General features: G+C 61.2%; 2 protein-coding genes across 2 annotated transcripts; one reads left to right on the top strand and one right to left on the bottom strand.

Annotated features, from left to right (window-relative positions):
- The first annotated feature begins 6,050 nt into the window (after positions 1-6,050).
- Positions 6,051-11,528, top strand: GAS2L1 (growth arrest specific 2 like 1). Its single transcript, XM_024768046.1, has 7 exons — positions 6,051-6,182; positions 7,104-7,773; positions 9,100-9,207; positions 9,292-9,388; positions 9,470-9,641; positions 10,167-10,556; positions 10,595-11,528. Exons 2-7 carry the CDS (start codon positions 7,123-7,125, stop codon positions 11,214-11,216), a joined length of 2,040 nt encoding a protein of 679 aa, XP_024623814.1. The 5' UTR covers positions 6,051-6,182; positions 7,104-7,122; the 3' UTR covers positions 11,217-11,528.
- Positions 11,529-12,037: 509 nt separating this feature from the next.
- RASL10A (RAS like family 10 member A) lies at positions 12,038-14,005 on the bottom strand. Its single transcript, XM_024768035.1, has 3 exons — positions 13,787-14,005; positions 12,589-12,713; positions 12,038-12,305 (listed from the first exon to the last, which is right to left on the bottom strand). Exons 1-3 carry the CDS (start codon positions 14,003-14,005, stop codon positions 12,038-12,040), a joined length of 612 nt encoding a protein of 203 aa, XP_024623803.1.
- Between the last annotated feature and the right edge of the window lie 23 nt (positions 14,006-14,028).

Raw genomic sequence — 14,028 nt, forward strand, 5'->3', positions numbered from 1 at the left:
TCACTTTGACCCTGAGCCGTGTCTCAAGGGGACGTCATAGCCCAGGTCTGTCGATTTGCAGTGGGGGGGGGCACTGTGTTGGGGATCTATGGCTGGGAGCCCTCTGAGGGAGCTTTGGGTCACAGGGCCCTCTGAACACCCCTCCCAGCAGTGGCGGAGTTGGTGGGCCTCTGAGCCTCCACACACTTCAGGACGCAGGTCTGCCTTAGTGACAGCTAAGGAGGGGAACCGTTTTTATATTTCCTACTTAAGTGGTAGTGGTTATTGTGCTTCCTTGATGTTATGGGGTTAGAGTTTTAAAGTTAAACAGCCTAAAACTAAAATGGAGGCCTTGGTTAAGACTGCCTTGGTTGCCTTGTGTGGGGTCAGAGCACATTTCTGTTGTCAGGGAGGAGATGTGAAGAGCCCCAGACCCATCACCTGTTGGCCTTGTGGTCAGTCTGGTCTCTTCTTGGAGCCGCATGAAGATAAGTATCCAAAGCAGGCCAGTAGGTTTCAGTCATTCAAAGATCCAAGGCTCTTAACACGTCCATCTGGGAAAAGCCATTTTCCAGGTAAGCAATTGTAACTTAGTCCATAAATGTGTCCCCAGGCAGATGCTCAAGAAACAAACTTCGGCCTTAACACACCCACCCTCTCAAGGAGAGATTGTCACCTTCAGCCAGGGGAAGGGGCAAGGGTTTGGAGTGAATTTTCCCTACCATCCCCTGCCCAGTGAGAGCAGGGCCTGGGGAAGTGGGTACACTGCTCACAGCACCCTACTGGCCCCACGGTCTGACCATTCACCCCGGGTCTTCTCTCTCCCCAGCCCACCTGGACGTACTTTACGTACAACTGTGTGGTTTCCCGTTTCCTCTTTTTCTGCATTACCAGCCCATCTCCCAAATGAATACGCATTGCGCTTGCACCTTTGGAAAACCCTCCCTTACCCCTCGTTAATCCCCCTCCAGCCACCAAGCCATTTTACTGTTTCCTTGGCATCCACCTCCTCTCCCTTTCTAGAAACCACTTCCAACCGGTCTTGCCTCTGCGGAGACAGTAGCAACCTCCATGTCACCAAATCACTGGTGGTGCCTTCCCAGCCTCTGCTGCCCTCCTTCACTGCCTGACCTCACAGGGGCTCCCAGGCTGTGATAGGGCTCCTCTGACCCCTCACTGCTTGGCTGACCGCCCACCCTTCTCCCAAGTGCCAGCTCTTCCTGGGATCTGATGGGCTGAAAGGGCTGGATCCTGCCCCGCACCTCCCTCCACCCCATTCTCAGCAAGTGGAAGAGTTTGTTCCCTCATCCTGAACCTTGGAGTTCCTCATTGACTCCTGTTCTCTCAGACCCCAAAGCAAATCATCAGGCTCTCCAAGACGCAGCACCAAAAACACCCATGCCTCCCATGGCCCTCTCGCAGGGCTCCCAGCTTCCCTCCACCCCTCTAGCCCTTACCCCATGGAGGCTGACCGACCTCACCATTCTCAAAACCCTCCGGAGGCTCCTGCCACGCTGGCCATGACCCATGAGATCTGGCCTCCCTCAGGCCCCCATGACCCAAGTTGCCCTCTCTGCCTTCCTCTCCGCAGCCCCGCCACACAGGCCAGTGCTATTCTCGCAAGGAGCCAAGGACGCTCCCACCTCAGTCTTGGCAGGTGTCAGAGCCAGAGTTCACACTCCTGAGGCCCAAACGCACCCACGACATCACCGGGCTGCATTGTGCCAAGTGCACATCAGCCCCCGAGGCAGTGTGAGCACCCCGTGGCTCAGGTGAGGAGATGGGACTTGCCTTCAGGCCCGAGGGGGCTCCTCAGAGCCTGCGCTCTCCCCCTCCTGACCTGCCGCCCACAGGCATCCTATTTCTAAAGGGCTGGGTGCCCGGTCCACCCCCTCCCCGGCCTGCAGCCCAAGCTAGGGGATCACGAGCAGCCCTCCCAGCAGCTGCTGCAGGGACAGCCACCGAGTGTGACAGGCGTTGCCTAACTTCTGCCCAGAGCTTGAGGCGCCCTGCGGGGGCAGCCTCACATCCCTGGCGCCTAGGCCCAGGGTGGAGGTGCTTATGTCAGGCAGGCCAGGTCCTCCCAGCCAAAAGAAACGTCTGGACTGCACTGACCTCAGATGCCCTCAGGAGGCGTGGGTTCCAAGCCCTGTCTCAAAGGGCTGCGCAGAGCTGGCTGAAGCCTGGGGATGGGGTGGGGAATGGAAACCGGGCTCCTCACGCCGCTCCCAATTCTCAAGAGCTCCTGGTCAGTCACACTTAGAATAAAAATTTTCCGCACACCCTCGTGGTCCCACAAGGCCACAGCCCGCAGACCCAGGCCAAGGTTCAGGGGTCAGTGGGAGACCGATCTCTGCCCCTACGCGTGGACAAAGGCTCACAGGGAGTGGCTCACCTCCAAGGGAGGAAATTGGAGCCGAGGACAGTGCAGTGACAGGGCCTCCCCTAGGCCCAACCACGGGCCCTGGAACGCCCCATCCTGCTCCGCTCCTGACAGAGAGCTGCCGGGCGCAGAGTGAGCGTGAGCACAGAGAGATGGAGGCTGGTGGGAAAGCGGGCCTTCCAGGCTTTCTGGTCCTGCTTCTCCGGGCACAGGAAGCAGCTCAGGGGAGCTTGGGGGCACTCACCCCACAGCCGGGGCAGGAGCAGTCGTCATGGTTGGACCCACATCTGGACAAAGCATCCTGAAGCCCCCGGCGGGTCACCAACTCATCCTGGGCCATGCTCACAGGTCAGTCTAGCCCAGAGGGCATCGGATGGAACCAGCCAGGACCTGAGCTGCCCAGTGCCAGGGCTGGGGCCTGCCGGCAAGCCCATTGTCCAACCTCCGGCTGCAACCAAGGCCAGCAGGCTGCACTCTAGCACCCAGTAGCTAAGGCTGGAAATCCAGCCATGTGCCCATTGCCCAAGGGCCAGCCCGAGCCTGCACTGGAGCCACAGCATTCTGTACTCAAAGGTGGCCTGTGGGGTCTGTGGGGATGGGCTCAGGACAACCACAGCCCAAACCTCTCGTCCCACCAGCGGTGTCTGTGCTTCCCTTGGTCCTGCCAGGAAGAGGAGAGGATGCCTTACGATACAGGGGATCAAAGCCAAGGCCCTCCATGGCCTGGGCCGTGGGTCTGGCCACACCAGTGGGGACCACACCTGCCATGTGTCCTAGAGTCAGAATATTGGAGTCTCTGGTCTGCAGCGGGCCTCTGTGATGGCAGGCCACAGCTCAGGGGACTGGAGATAGAGAGGAACAATCCCCCCTCGGCTCCTCCTCCTCAGAGGAGCAGTGGATGTATGCCCTGGCTGCACTCGGCTGAGTAATAACATTTTCACAACTCTGTGGTGTGACTGCTGTTGTCCCATTTTACAAACAGTGCAACTGACTCAGGGAGCTTAACCATCTCACCCAATGACCAACAGAAGGGCCTAGGTTCAGTCTGACCTCTCCTGTGTCCAGGGCCCTGCAGAGACACGAGGTAGATATGAGCAGGGGTCAAATTCCTGCACAGCTGCTGACCACACACATCCCTTGCCCTCTCTGGGCCTCAGTTTCCCAAAATTGCAAAAGGAGAACACAAAAAGGCATTGAGAATTTAATTACTTAGTTTCCATACCCTGATCTTCCCCTGCCCCATCTGCAGCAATCCTGTCCTCCCCAGGTATCAGCGGCCCCAAACCTGTAACTCTGTCCTCACCTTCACACCCGATTCACCAGCATATTCTATCCGCTGTCCCCTCAAAATACAGCCAGAATCCAACTCCTCTCAACACTGGCACCACCTGGTTTCCTCCAGGGCCCCTGCCCTGCCCACCACAGTACCACAGGGAACCTGTTATGACCTAAGTCAGGTCACCCCTCCCCTGCTCTAATTCCCTCCCTGGCTCCCGGGTCCCTCAAAAGAGGTATGGCCCCCTCAGCCCCACCTCCATCTGCCTCCACCCAGCCTCACAGGCCCCCTCCCTCTTTCTTGAACACACCAGGCACCCGCCTACCTTGACCTTTGCCCTGGCTATTCCCTGAGCCTGAAACACTCTCCTTCCAGATATCCACACAGCTCCCTCCCTCACCTTTACTGTTCACTGATCAAAAATTACAGGCCTGGGACTTCCCTGGTGGTCCAGTGGCTAAGACTCCATTCTCCCAATACGGGTGGCCCGGGTTCAATCCCTGGTCAGGGAACTAGATCCCACATGCCGCAACTAAAGATTCCACATGCTGCAACAAAGATCCCTCCTGCCACAACTAAGACCCAGCGCAGACAAATAAATATTTTTAAAAAAACAAACAGGGACTTCCCTGGTAGCACAGTGGTTAAGAATCTGCCTGCCAATGCAGGGAACAGGGGTTCAATCCCTAGTCTCGGAAGGTCCCACATGCCGTGGAGCAACTAAGCCCATGCACCACAACTACCTAGTCTGTGCTCTAGAGCCTGGGAGCCACAACTACTGAAGCCCGCGCACCTAGAGCCCATGCTCTGCAATAAGAGAAGCCACTGCAATGAGAAGCCCTCACACCACAATGAAGAGTAGCCCCCGTGCGCAGCAACTAGAGAAAGCCCTCACACAGCAACGAAGACCCAATGCAGCCAAAAATAAATACTAAATAAATAAATTAAGAAAAAAAATTGCAGGCCCATCCCACCCCCACTCCTGCTCCCCACTCCCTTCTCCCCAGTGCCTTGTCCCTGTTGCAGCCCAGGAGCCACCTCTAGACTGTGAGCCTGGGAGGTGGCTCTGTTTTGTTCCCTGCTTTTTGCTCTTGGTTTGCAGTGCCAAAAGACACAGCACCCAGTAGGCTCCATGTCAATGTCAGCCGTTAGTTACTACTAGACACGGGCCTTCCTCACTCTACAGTGGATGGAGTGGGCTGTGGAGAGGGTAGAGTGGGACCTGCACGACCTGGGTATTGGGGTAAGAGTTCACCTTTTGAAAGGTCACGAGGACTCAGTGAGATGATGTAAGTAGTCTGCCACCAGGAGGTCAGGCACATAGTAGGTAACAAATGCCCCGATCCTTGAATGAAGGTATTCCCATAATAGTCATTGTTCAAATCCCTGTGCCACCAGCTACTCTGACTCAGCCCAAGTTTGGGCATGAGTGTCCCTCACAGAGGTGACTCATTGTTTCCTTCAGGTCAAGGGCACACAGCTGGCCTGGCACACAGTAGGAGCTTTATTAAAGCTCTGAGCATCGGGTGGTTGGTGGTGGTGCTTCCCCGCAGCAGCCCCGCCTGGCCAGTGAGGCTGCTGCCCAGCCAGGCCTGGTGTCCCCGCCCAGCGGCTGCAGTGGCAGGATTTCCCGCTGGTCCCAGCCAGGTCTCTCCTGTGCAGTTTGAAAAGAAACCAGCGGGTCTTAACTCTCCAGAGCCAGGCTGCCGCCTAGCCTCTGCCGTTTATTCCATGGCCCACCCCGATAGCCAGAGGTGGTCCAGGACTGGCCTGTCCCCACTGCAGTGTATGGGCCGCAGCGTCAGAAACGTGGGCCTCAGCCACCCACCTACCCACCCCCAGCCTCAGTGTCCTCATCTGAGAAACGGATTCCCCTAACCTGAGGGTTAACAAAGAGCATTCGATAAGGAGCCAGTGGTTAAGTGGGGGTAAAACGGAGCCATCCTCCCCCTCCCCCAGGCCGGTGTTGCTGATAGGAAGCCCGCCACCCAAGGCTGGACGGCCTCATTTATCTGAGCTAAGGAGGTCCACTCCGGCCGGAGGTGACTTGCATCCCCGGCCCCTATCGCTTCCTGAGTTCGTCTTGGGAACTGCCCGTTTGTGCTCACCCGGGGAGGCCACTATCTGGGGAGGCAGAGCAACTAGAAACACCCAAACCCCTCCCCAGGAGACCAAGGAGGGTGGAAGGGACCGTGGGGACTAGCCTGGCTGGGGATGGGACTTCTGGGCTGGAAGCGTCGCCTGGGGGCCGTGGTCCCGCCTGCGCTCAGGGCTGGGCCGAGTCCCTGGCCCGCCCCGCATCTGGAGACTCCAGCCCCTCCCCAGGCCGGGGAACAGCGCGTCCCCTTTAAGAGAGCGCGGCCCCGCCCACCCCCTCCGGCCGGATCCGAATTCCAGAGAGGCGGGGCGGAGACTGCAGGCGCTGATGAGGACGCGGTGGTGGGACAGGGATCCGCTGTAGCTCGGGCGGCGCCTCCCTGCGGCGGCCCGGCCCGGCTCCGGCCCCGCCGGGGCGATGCTCCCCGAGGCCGCGGGATGAGCCAGGTGAGCGCGGGGACCCCCAGCACCCACTACCCGGCGCACACTGAAGGGGACCTGGCGGCGGCAGCCGCGGGCCTCTGTTCCCCAGGGCTGTGTGACCTTGGGCAGCCCCGCACCCTCTCTGGGCCGAAGCCCAGAGGACAGCCAGGACTGGCGAAAGCCCTTCTGAGTCCCGGCTCACAGGCACCAGCCTGGGGCGCTAGCGAGGCTCCTTGGAGGAGGCGGGCGGGCCAGCCGGCTGCCGGATCAGCAACGCGGGCAGGTCGGCCCCGGCTCCGCCACCCACTGCTCTGTGACCTTGAGCGAGCTCTGCGCCTCAGTTTCCTCATCTGTAAAATGGAGATAATATCACTGCACGCTCAGACCTGGCCAAGGTCACTGTGATTACTTTACTACTGCTGCTGTTCTGTCGTTAGAATGACAGTCCTTACGGAAGGGAGGCTGAGGGAGGACCTGGGATCTTTCCGGAGGAAGTGGGATCGCCACCAGCCCTGAGCAGTCGACCTAACCCCTCTCTGAGGTCGGGACCGGGGTTCCTACTGTGAGTCCAGGGCCGTGGGCTACATCTCTCTAGGGCTCATCTCTTTACCTATCACAGGGGCAGTAAGGATGGGTGCCTCCCTGCCTGGTCAGGAGGACTCTGCCAAGTCTTTCAATCCCCCCTCCCCCAAAGAACCAAGCAGCAAACACTTATGGACACTAAGTCATTTATAAAAATCATCCCATTAGTTCCTATGAGAAAGGTACTATTATTGCATCCATTTTGCAGATGGGAAAATTAAGGTGAAGAGTTTCTCACAGCCAGGGCTCAAACCCAGGCATTTGGTCTGAAACGACAGGCGGGTGCAGGTGGTCAGCGGCAGAGCCTGTACTGAGCGCCTGCTGGGTCCTCACAGCCATCCTGACCCGTGTCCCTGCCCACAGTGACTCGGCTGGCCTGGGCATGGCAGACCCCGTGGTGGGCATCGCGGGCTCGGCAGCCAAGAGCGTGCGGCCGTTCCGCTCAAGTGAGGCCTACGTGGAGGCCATGAAGGAGGACCTGGCCGAGTGGCTCAACGCCTTGTACAGCCTGGGTCTGCCCAGCGGTGGCGATGGCTTCCTGACGGGGCTGGCCACGGGCACCACCCTGTGCCAGCATGCCAATGCCGTCACCGAGGCCGCCCGCGCGATGGCCGCCGCCCGCCCAGCCCGTGGGGTGGCCTTCCAGGCACACAGCGTGGCACCCGGCTCCTTCGTGGCCCGAGACAATGTGGCCACCTTCATCGGCTGGTGCCGCGCAGAGCTGGGTGTGCCCGAAGTGCTCATGTTCGAGACCGAGGATTTGGTGCTGCGAAAGAACGAGAAAAGCGTGGTGCTGTGCCTGCTGGAGGTGGCGCGGCGCGGGGCCCGCCTCGGCCTGCTGGCCCCTCGCCTCGTGCAGTTCGAACAGGAAATTGAGCAGGAGTTGCGCGCCGCGCCCCCGGCCCCCAACGCCCCCAGTGCCGGGGAGGACGCTGCCACCGCTGCTGCTGCTGCTGAGATCGCCACCACCCCGGGGGCTCCCTCCCGCGGGCCCCGCATGACACCCAGCGACCTGCGCAACCTTGACGAGCTGGTGAGTCCCCGAGAGTGCATATACCCGGTGGCCTGGCTTACTCTCCCCAGGGACCAGACAGCAGGGTGGTGCCTGCAACCTCCAGGGGCCTATCCTCGTATCTGCAGGACAGCCTGCCCCATGGAAAGAGTGCTTATGTTGAGCACCAAGTGGATACCTGGCCCCAAGGAGTTGAGCAGGCCCAGAGAGGGAGAGGTGCTGGGTGAGGTCACAGGGCCCAGCACGGCCTGGGAGAAAACTCGGGTTCCATTGCACGATCTCCCTGCTTCCTTTCTGTGGTAACCATGCACCAGATAAGTGCTAGGTGTTCCTTTATCCTGGGGGCCGTGTGATTTGAGCCCCTCCTGTATGCCCTCCCTGCGCTCAGCTGCTAGACATTTGCATTCACACCGTCACTGAGCTCGAGGTTGAATGGGTGCCTGTGTTGTTTGGTCCTGGGCAAGGCGTTTGGCACACAGTAGGTGCTCAGTGAGTGCCTAGGGAAGCTCCCAGGGGCTCTGCAGGTCCCTCCTTCTCTCCAGGGCCCTGCACACATCACTTATCTGGGAACCCAAGCCTGGAGTAGCTGCTGCTACTGGGGGCTAAAGTCCTTTCAGGAGCTGCAGGATTAGTTCTACCCTGAGCATAGGAGGTGCCAGACCATGACCCCAGCTTCCTCCTCCTCTTCCCGGGACCTAGGTGTCCCTAACACCCCCACAGCCGGGCCAAGAGTTTCCTTCTTATCAGGAGGTTAGAACATGATGTCCCCTTCCTGGAGGCCGGTAGCTGGATGGCTGTGGGCAGAGGTTGCCACCCCACCCCATCCTGCACCAGGGTCACCAGAGGCTCCACCTGCTCATTTTCTCAGCAGCTCCGCTGTGGGCAAGGAGGCAGGCAGGCTGCCCACACAGCCAGCCTGGCAGCTCCCAGCCTGGGGGAGCATGTGGGCAGATGTGTGCTAGCTGGGCGGGTGGCCTGGTGTGCACGTTGGTGTATGCGTGTGCCCCGTATGTCTGTGGCACTCCTGCCTCCATGGGGTGTGGGTCCTGCCTCCACCCCAAACCTGGCCTCTCTGTGGGTCTCAACATTCATGTCTGTGAAGTGGGCGAGGGGGAGTGAGGACTCCCCCAGGGCTCAGGGACTTTAAGAATGTGCCTTGTTGGGGTCCCAGGCCCTGGCCCAACCACAGTCCCTCCATCTTTTCCTAGTCAGCTCCCTGACCCCTGGTAGCCAAAGGGGAAGGAGAGCTTCCAGAAGGGCTTACTTCCTTCTGACCCTGGAGTTGCTGACATTGGGCCAGGGGAGGAGTGACCTGACCCCTGACCACCAGCCTCTCTCTGGCTTCAGGTGAGAGAGATCTTGGGGCGCTGCACCTGCCCAGACCAGTTTCCCATGATCAAAGTCTCGGAGGGGAAGTACCGCGTGGGAGACTCCAGTCTGCTCATCTTTGTGCGGGTGAGAGCCAGGGGCTACCTGAGCAGGTGGCAGCCTGGGAGGTGGGGGGGCAGGCCGTGACCTGCCCATGCTGGGCTGCCACAGGTGCTGAGAAGCCACGTGATGGTGCGCGTGGGCGGCGGCTGGGACACGCTGGAGCACTACCTGGACAAGCACGACCCCTGCCGCTGCTCCTCCACGGGTCAGTGCCCACGGCGGGGGCGGGGGGGGGGCACCTCTGTGGCCCCACCTCTCATGCGCCACCCGTCCTCTCTCCCTGCAGCCCACCGCCCACCCCAGACGAGGGCCCGCACCTTCTCCCCACAGCGGGTGTCGCCCACCCGAAGCCCCCGAGCTGGTAGCCCAGCCTCCGGGGGTGAGCGCAGGGGCTCCCGCCCGGAGGTGACACCCATTAGCTTACGCAGCTCGAAGGAGGGGCCCGAGACCCCGCTCAGGTGAGAAGCAGGAGGACGCAGGGTGAGGGGTCCAGGGGGTGGGGGTGGGGGCGCCCGCCCTAGGCTGGATGACTGTGCTCCGTGACTCACACCCTGGGAAAAGTTCCCGGGGGTGGGGAGGTGGCGGCAGGCCCGGCTTCCCGTCTCCATGGCAACCCAACCAAACGAACAACACAGCTGGGCGGGCCTTGGGGGCTGGGTGGCGGCCAGTCCAACCCTGCTTCCCGATGGCCTGCCCAGGAAACTGGAGGCCCGGGGAGGGGGAGCTTAGGGCCTTACTTCTTCTGCTGCCTTGGGGCGGCGGGGGTGGCCGTGGCTGCAGGAAGCTGTGGCAGAGCCTCTCACTTCTCCCTGGAAGTCCCCAGGGCAACAGACACCCTTGGCACTCCCGTCACCACACCACAGGTGCCTCTCCCACCCCCGCCCCCAAACCACGCGGCTGCTGGTTCCTTACTCTTCCTGCCCTTTCTGCACGCCAGTCCCCTCTGCGTTGCCCCAGCTCTCTCTCTTGCTCCCCTGCCCCAGGGCCCGGGACCAGCTGCCCCCCCATCCCCGCTCCCGCCGCTACTCCGGGGACAGCGATTCCTCAGCCTCTTCAGCCCAGAGCGGCCCCCTTGGTGCCCGCAGTGAAGACTCAGGCACTGGCCCCCGACGGGAACGGCCCAGCCGTCGGGTGACCACAGGCACTCCGGCCTCCCCGAGACGCCCCCCCGCCCCGCGCAGCCAGTCCCGAGACCGGCTGGATCGGGGGCGGCCGCGTGGGGCCCCAGGAGGCAGAGGAGGCCAGCTGTTGGGCCCCAGCCCTGCCCGGCGGGCCCGGAGCCAGAGCCGTGAAGAGCAGGCTGTGCTGCTGGTGCGTCGGGACCGAGATGGGCAGCACTCGTGGATGCCACGGGGCAGGAGCAGCCCCCAGACTCCCCCTGCCCACAGCCCCGCAGCCCCCCAATGCCACGGGGCAGGAGCAGCCCCCAGGCTCCCCGTGCCCACAGCCCCGCAGCCCCCCGGCCTCCCCGGGTCCCCAGCCCCAGTCCAGAGTTGAGCACCACCCCGGCCACTGTCTTCCGCACACCCCTGCAGCTTGACCCAAAGGAGGAGCAGCAACTATTCCAGCGCCTGGAAGAGGAGTTCCTGGCCAATGCCCGAGCGCTTAAGGCTGCTGCTGGCGGGACCCCGACGGCCCCAGACCCTCCAGCTCCTGACTCAGCCTACTGTTCCTCCAGCTCCTCCTCTTCGTCCCTCAGCATCCTGGGTGGCAAGTGTGGCCAAACCGCAGACTCTGGCAGGATGGCCAATGGGCTGCCCGGGCCCCGAGGCCCAGCTCTGTCTAGCTCTTCGGATGAAGGCAACCCCTGCCCCGGTGTAGGGGGCCCACCAGATGCACCTGGGAGCCCCATGGCCGGCCCAGAGCCCCTGAGGACCTGGGCACGAGGCCGGATGGACACACAGCCAGACCGAAAACCCTCACGCATCCCCACCCCGAGGGGCCCCCGCCGCCCATCTGGACCCACGGAGTCCAGGGCCTGGCATGCCCTGCAGTCAGTCAGTCCAAGGGCTGAGCCAGATTCCTGGATGTGATGGACCAGCCCAGCTGCCCCCAGTCCCCCATTCCTTCTCCTTTTCCTTTGTGGCCTTAACCCCTCTGCATCAGGGAGTCTCCCCTGCCTCTTGGGGACCAGACCTCATGGGACCAGACCCCTTGGGACCACATGGCACAATGGGACCTCTGTTGTACATTCCGGTTGGGGGATGAGCATTGCTATTTAATTACTAATATTATTGAATGCCTTAGAGGGGGTTGGGCCAGCCCAATAAGGACCCTTCCTGCGGTCCTGTGGCCCTGCAGAGCCTGACAGTAAAGTTTTGTTCCAGATACTTGTGTCTGCTTCTTGGGGACTCTGCCTTGGGGCCATCACACCCATTTGGGGGCCCTCATTACAGGTTGGGATTCTGGAGTTAATTGCCAGGGGGCAACGCCTGGCAGCTCTGACCTTCAGGCTTAAGATTATCCTGCCATCCCAGAAGTGCCAGGTTCACTTGAGTTGTTTCCCCCTTTATTTCCTCCTGAGAGGCGGGATTTAACTGTTTGTCCAATGAAACTCCAAGAGCAGTCTGAGAGCTTCCAATCAGATGCATAACCACGTCCCTTCCATCCAATGGGATCGTGACCCAATGAGGTCCCAGAAAGGACTGTCCAATGGGGCCTAGCCGGGTCCAATGAGATTCAAAGAGAAGCCTGTCGCCCAGGAGACTGGGTGGGAGTGTTCCTCAGCCAATCAGAGAGGAGGCTGTCCTGTCCAATCCGAGAGAAGTTGGGCAATCTCGTCCAATCCGGGTCCCCAGTTGTTCCAGTCAAATGGAGGACCCCTCCCCGCCATCGGTCGTGTCGTCCAATTCAATCACATGAGGCTGCAGCGCGCCGGATGCAGCGCCCCCTGCAGGCGCAGAGCCGGATGCGCAGGGCGTGCGCGCACCAAAGCGCAGCGCAGCAGCTCGCGGAAGAGACGCAGCACGTGCCAATTGTACTTGGCCGAGCACTCGAGGTATCCACAGCGCCAGCCCCTGCGCACTAGCGCAGCCAGTGCGCGCCGAGGCCCGAACCGCAGCCGCTGCCGGTCCCGCTTGTTGCCCACCACAAGGATGGGCGCCTCGGGTGCGCCCGCCGGCCTGGGGGCCAAATGGGGAAGAGGGTCGCGGTGCCACGGACCCCATGGCCGGAGAATCCCCCCAAGTGGGTATATACATTCCCCTCTTGCGGCCAGAGACCCTCCAGCAAATTACCAGAACCACAAAGACACAAAGACCCAGGCCTAAAGACCGCATAGGGCTAGAGGCCACGCCCGGAAGGCCTGAGACCAGGCCCAAGATGGCGGAAGAACCCCCTCACTCACCTCAGGCAAAGGCCTGGCCAGACCCGCAAACACTCCCCTCCGCCCTGCCGCTCACCTACCTGGTCTCCGCGATGCGCTGCCGCAGCGCCTTCACATAGTCAAAGCTGTCTGGGCTGCATATATCATAGACGAGCACGAAGGCGTCCGTGTCCTGCAAGCTCCAGTCTTTAGGGTCCGGCCACTCCTGGGGGCGGGAGGCCAGAATTTGCCGGAGCCCCCCCCTTCCCACTCTCCCATGCCCAGGCCTCCAGCAGGGGCCTTGACGCTAAACCCACAGTCCATGCTCAGGCCTTAGCCAACTTCATCCTCGTCTGTGCGCTCTCTCTCCCAAGCTCCCTGGGCCCTACTGTCCTTACGGACGCTGGCGTATGAATTTTAAAACCGTGCCTGAAGCCGGTCAGCCCTCAACCCTCCTTCACTCTGGGTCTCCTCTCCCCTCACTCCTATCTTCTTCCTCCTCCTCCAGTTTCCCACAGTTCAACTCGGGACAAACCCCGCCCCTCCCCAGACCCCCTCCTTGGTAGTTATGCCTCAGCCTAATTCCAAAGCCCTTGGCCGGTGTTCCCCCAGCCCGCAGAGACCACTAATTAGCGGCAGCTGTACACGTTTAGGCCTTTGGCCTAAGCACATGCTGCTCTTTCCACCTGGAATGCTTCCACTACTTCTTTTCATCAAAAATTCACTCATCCTTCCAGGTTTAGCCCAAATGCCACCCCTTCCAGGAAGCCCTGCTTAATCCTGCCTGCTCTTTCCTCTTCACCTCTCGAAGGCATCAGCTCCAAGGATTCAAAAGTCTGTCCTGGACTTTGCAAAATTACTAGACGAGTCTTTGCTGCAGGTCACAGGAATGAGGGAGCAGAGAATGATCCCCCTAGAAAGTACACCACTATGTCTGGCTTCAACCTCTCCCGGTGCGGCTCTGCTCAAGGCCCCAGACCCACAACGCTCACCCTCAGGGAGGCAGGACCATGCTCCCCCACGCACGGATCCCCACCCACCAGCGGAGGCAGGCAAATAGAAAGGCACTTAAGCGAGCTAGAAAAAGCCACCTTGCAAACTCGCCGGGTCTCGGGCCTGATTTTGGGCAACTTCAGGCCAGCAGAAGGGGTGAGACACACAAACGCCAGGACACACATTCATTCTTCGGCCCATGAACACAGTCGGGCACCCCTGGGCCGTCCACGCGGACTCGCAGGTGTGTACCGAGCACCCACACACATGCTGTCACACGCCCCTGCCCACTCCTCGAGCTGCTACCTCTAGCCCCCCGGGGCTCTGACCGGGGCCAGCACCGTCGCCGTCGCGGATGCTCAGGTCGTAGACGGCGCCGTCGAGCAGCACCGCGGGCCGGTAGAGGCGCGGCCCGTCCGTGGGCCGGTGGCGCTCGGGGTAGTCACCGAACAGGAACTGGCGGATGATGGCTGTCTTGCCCACGCCCGGGGCGCCCAGCACCGCCACCCGCAGGCTGCCCCCCATGGCCCGCGCGTGCTGCCGCGCCC

This window comes from Neophocaena asiaeorientalis, unplaced genomic scaffold, assembly GCF_003031525.2.
Source record: "Neophocaena asiaeorientalis asiaeorientalis breed wild unplaced genomic scaffold, Neophocaena_asiaeorientalis_V1.1 scaffold828, whole genome shotgun sequence".
In the NCBI taxonomy this organism is placed as follows: Eukaryota; Metazoa; Chordata; class Mammalia; order Artiodactyla; family Phocoenidae; genus Neophocaena; species Neophocaena asiaeorientalis.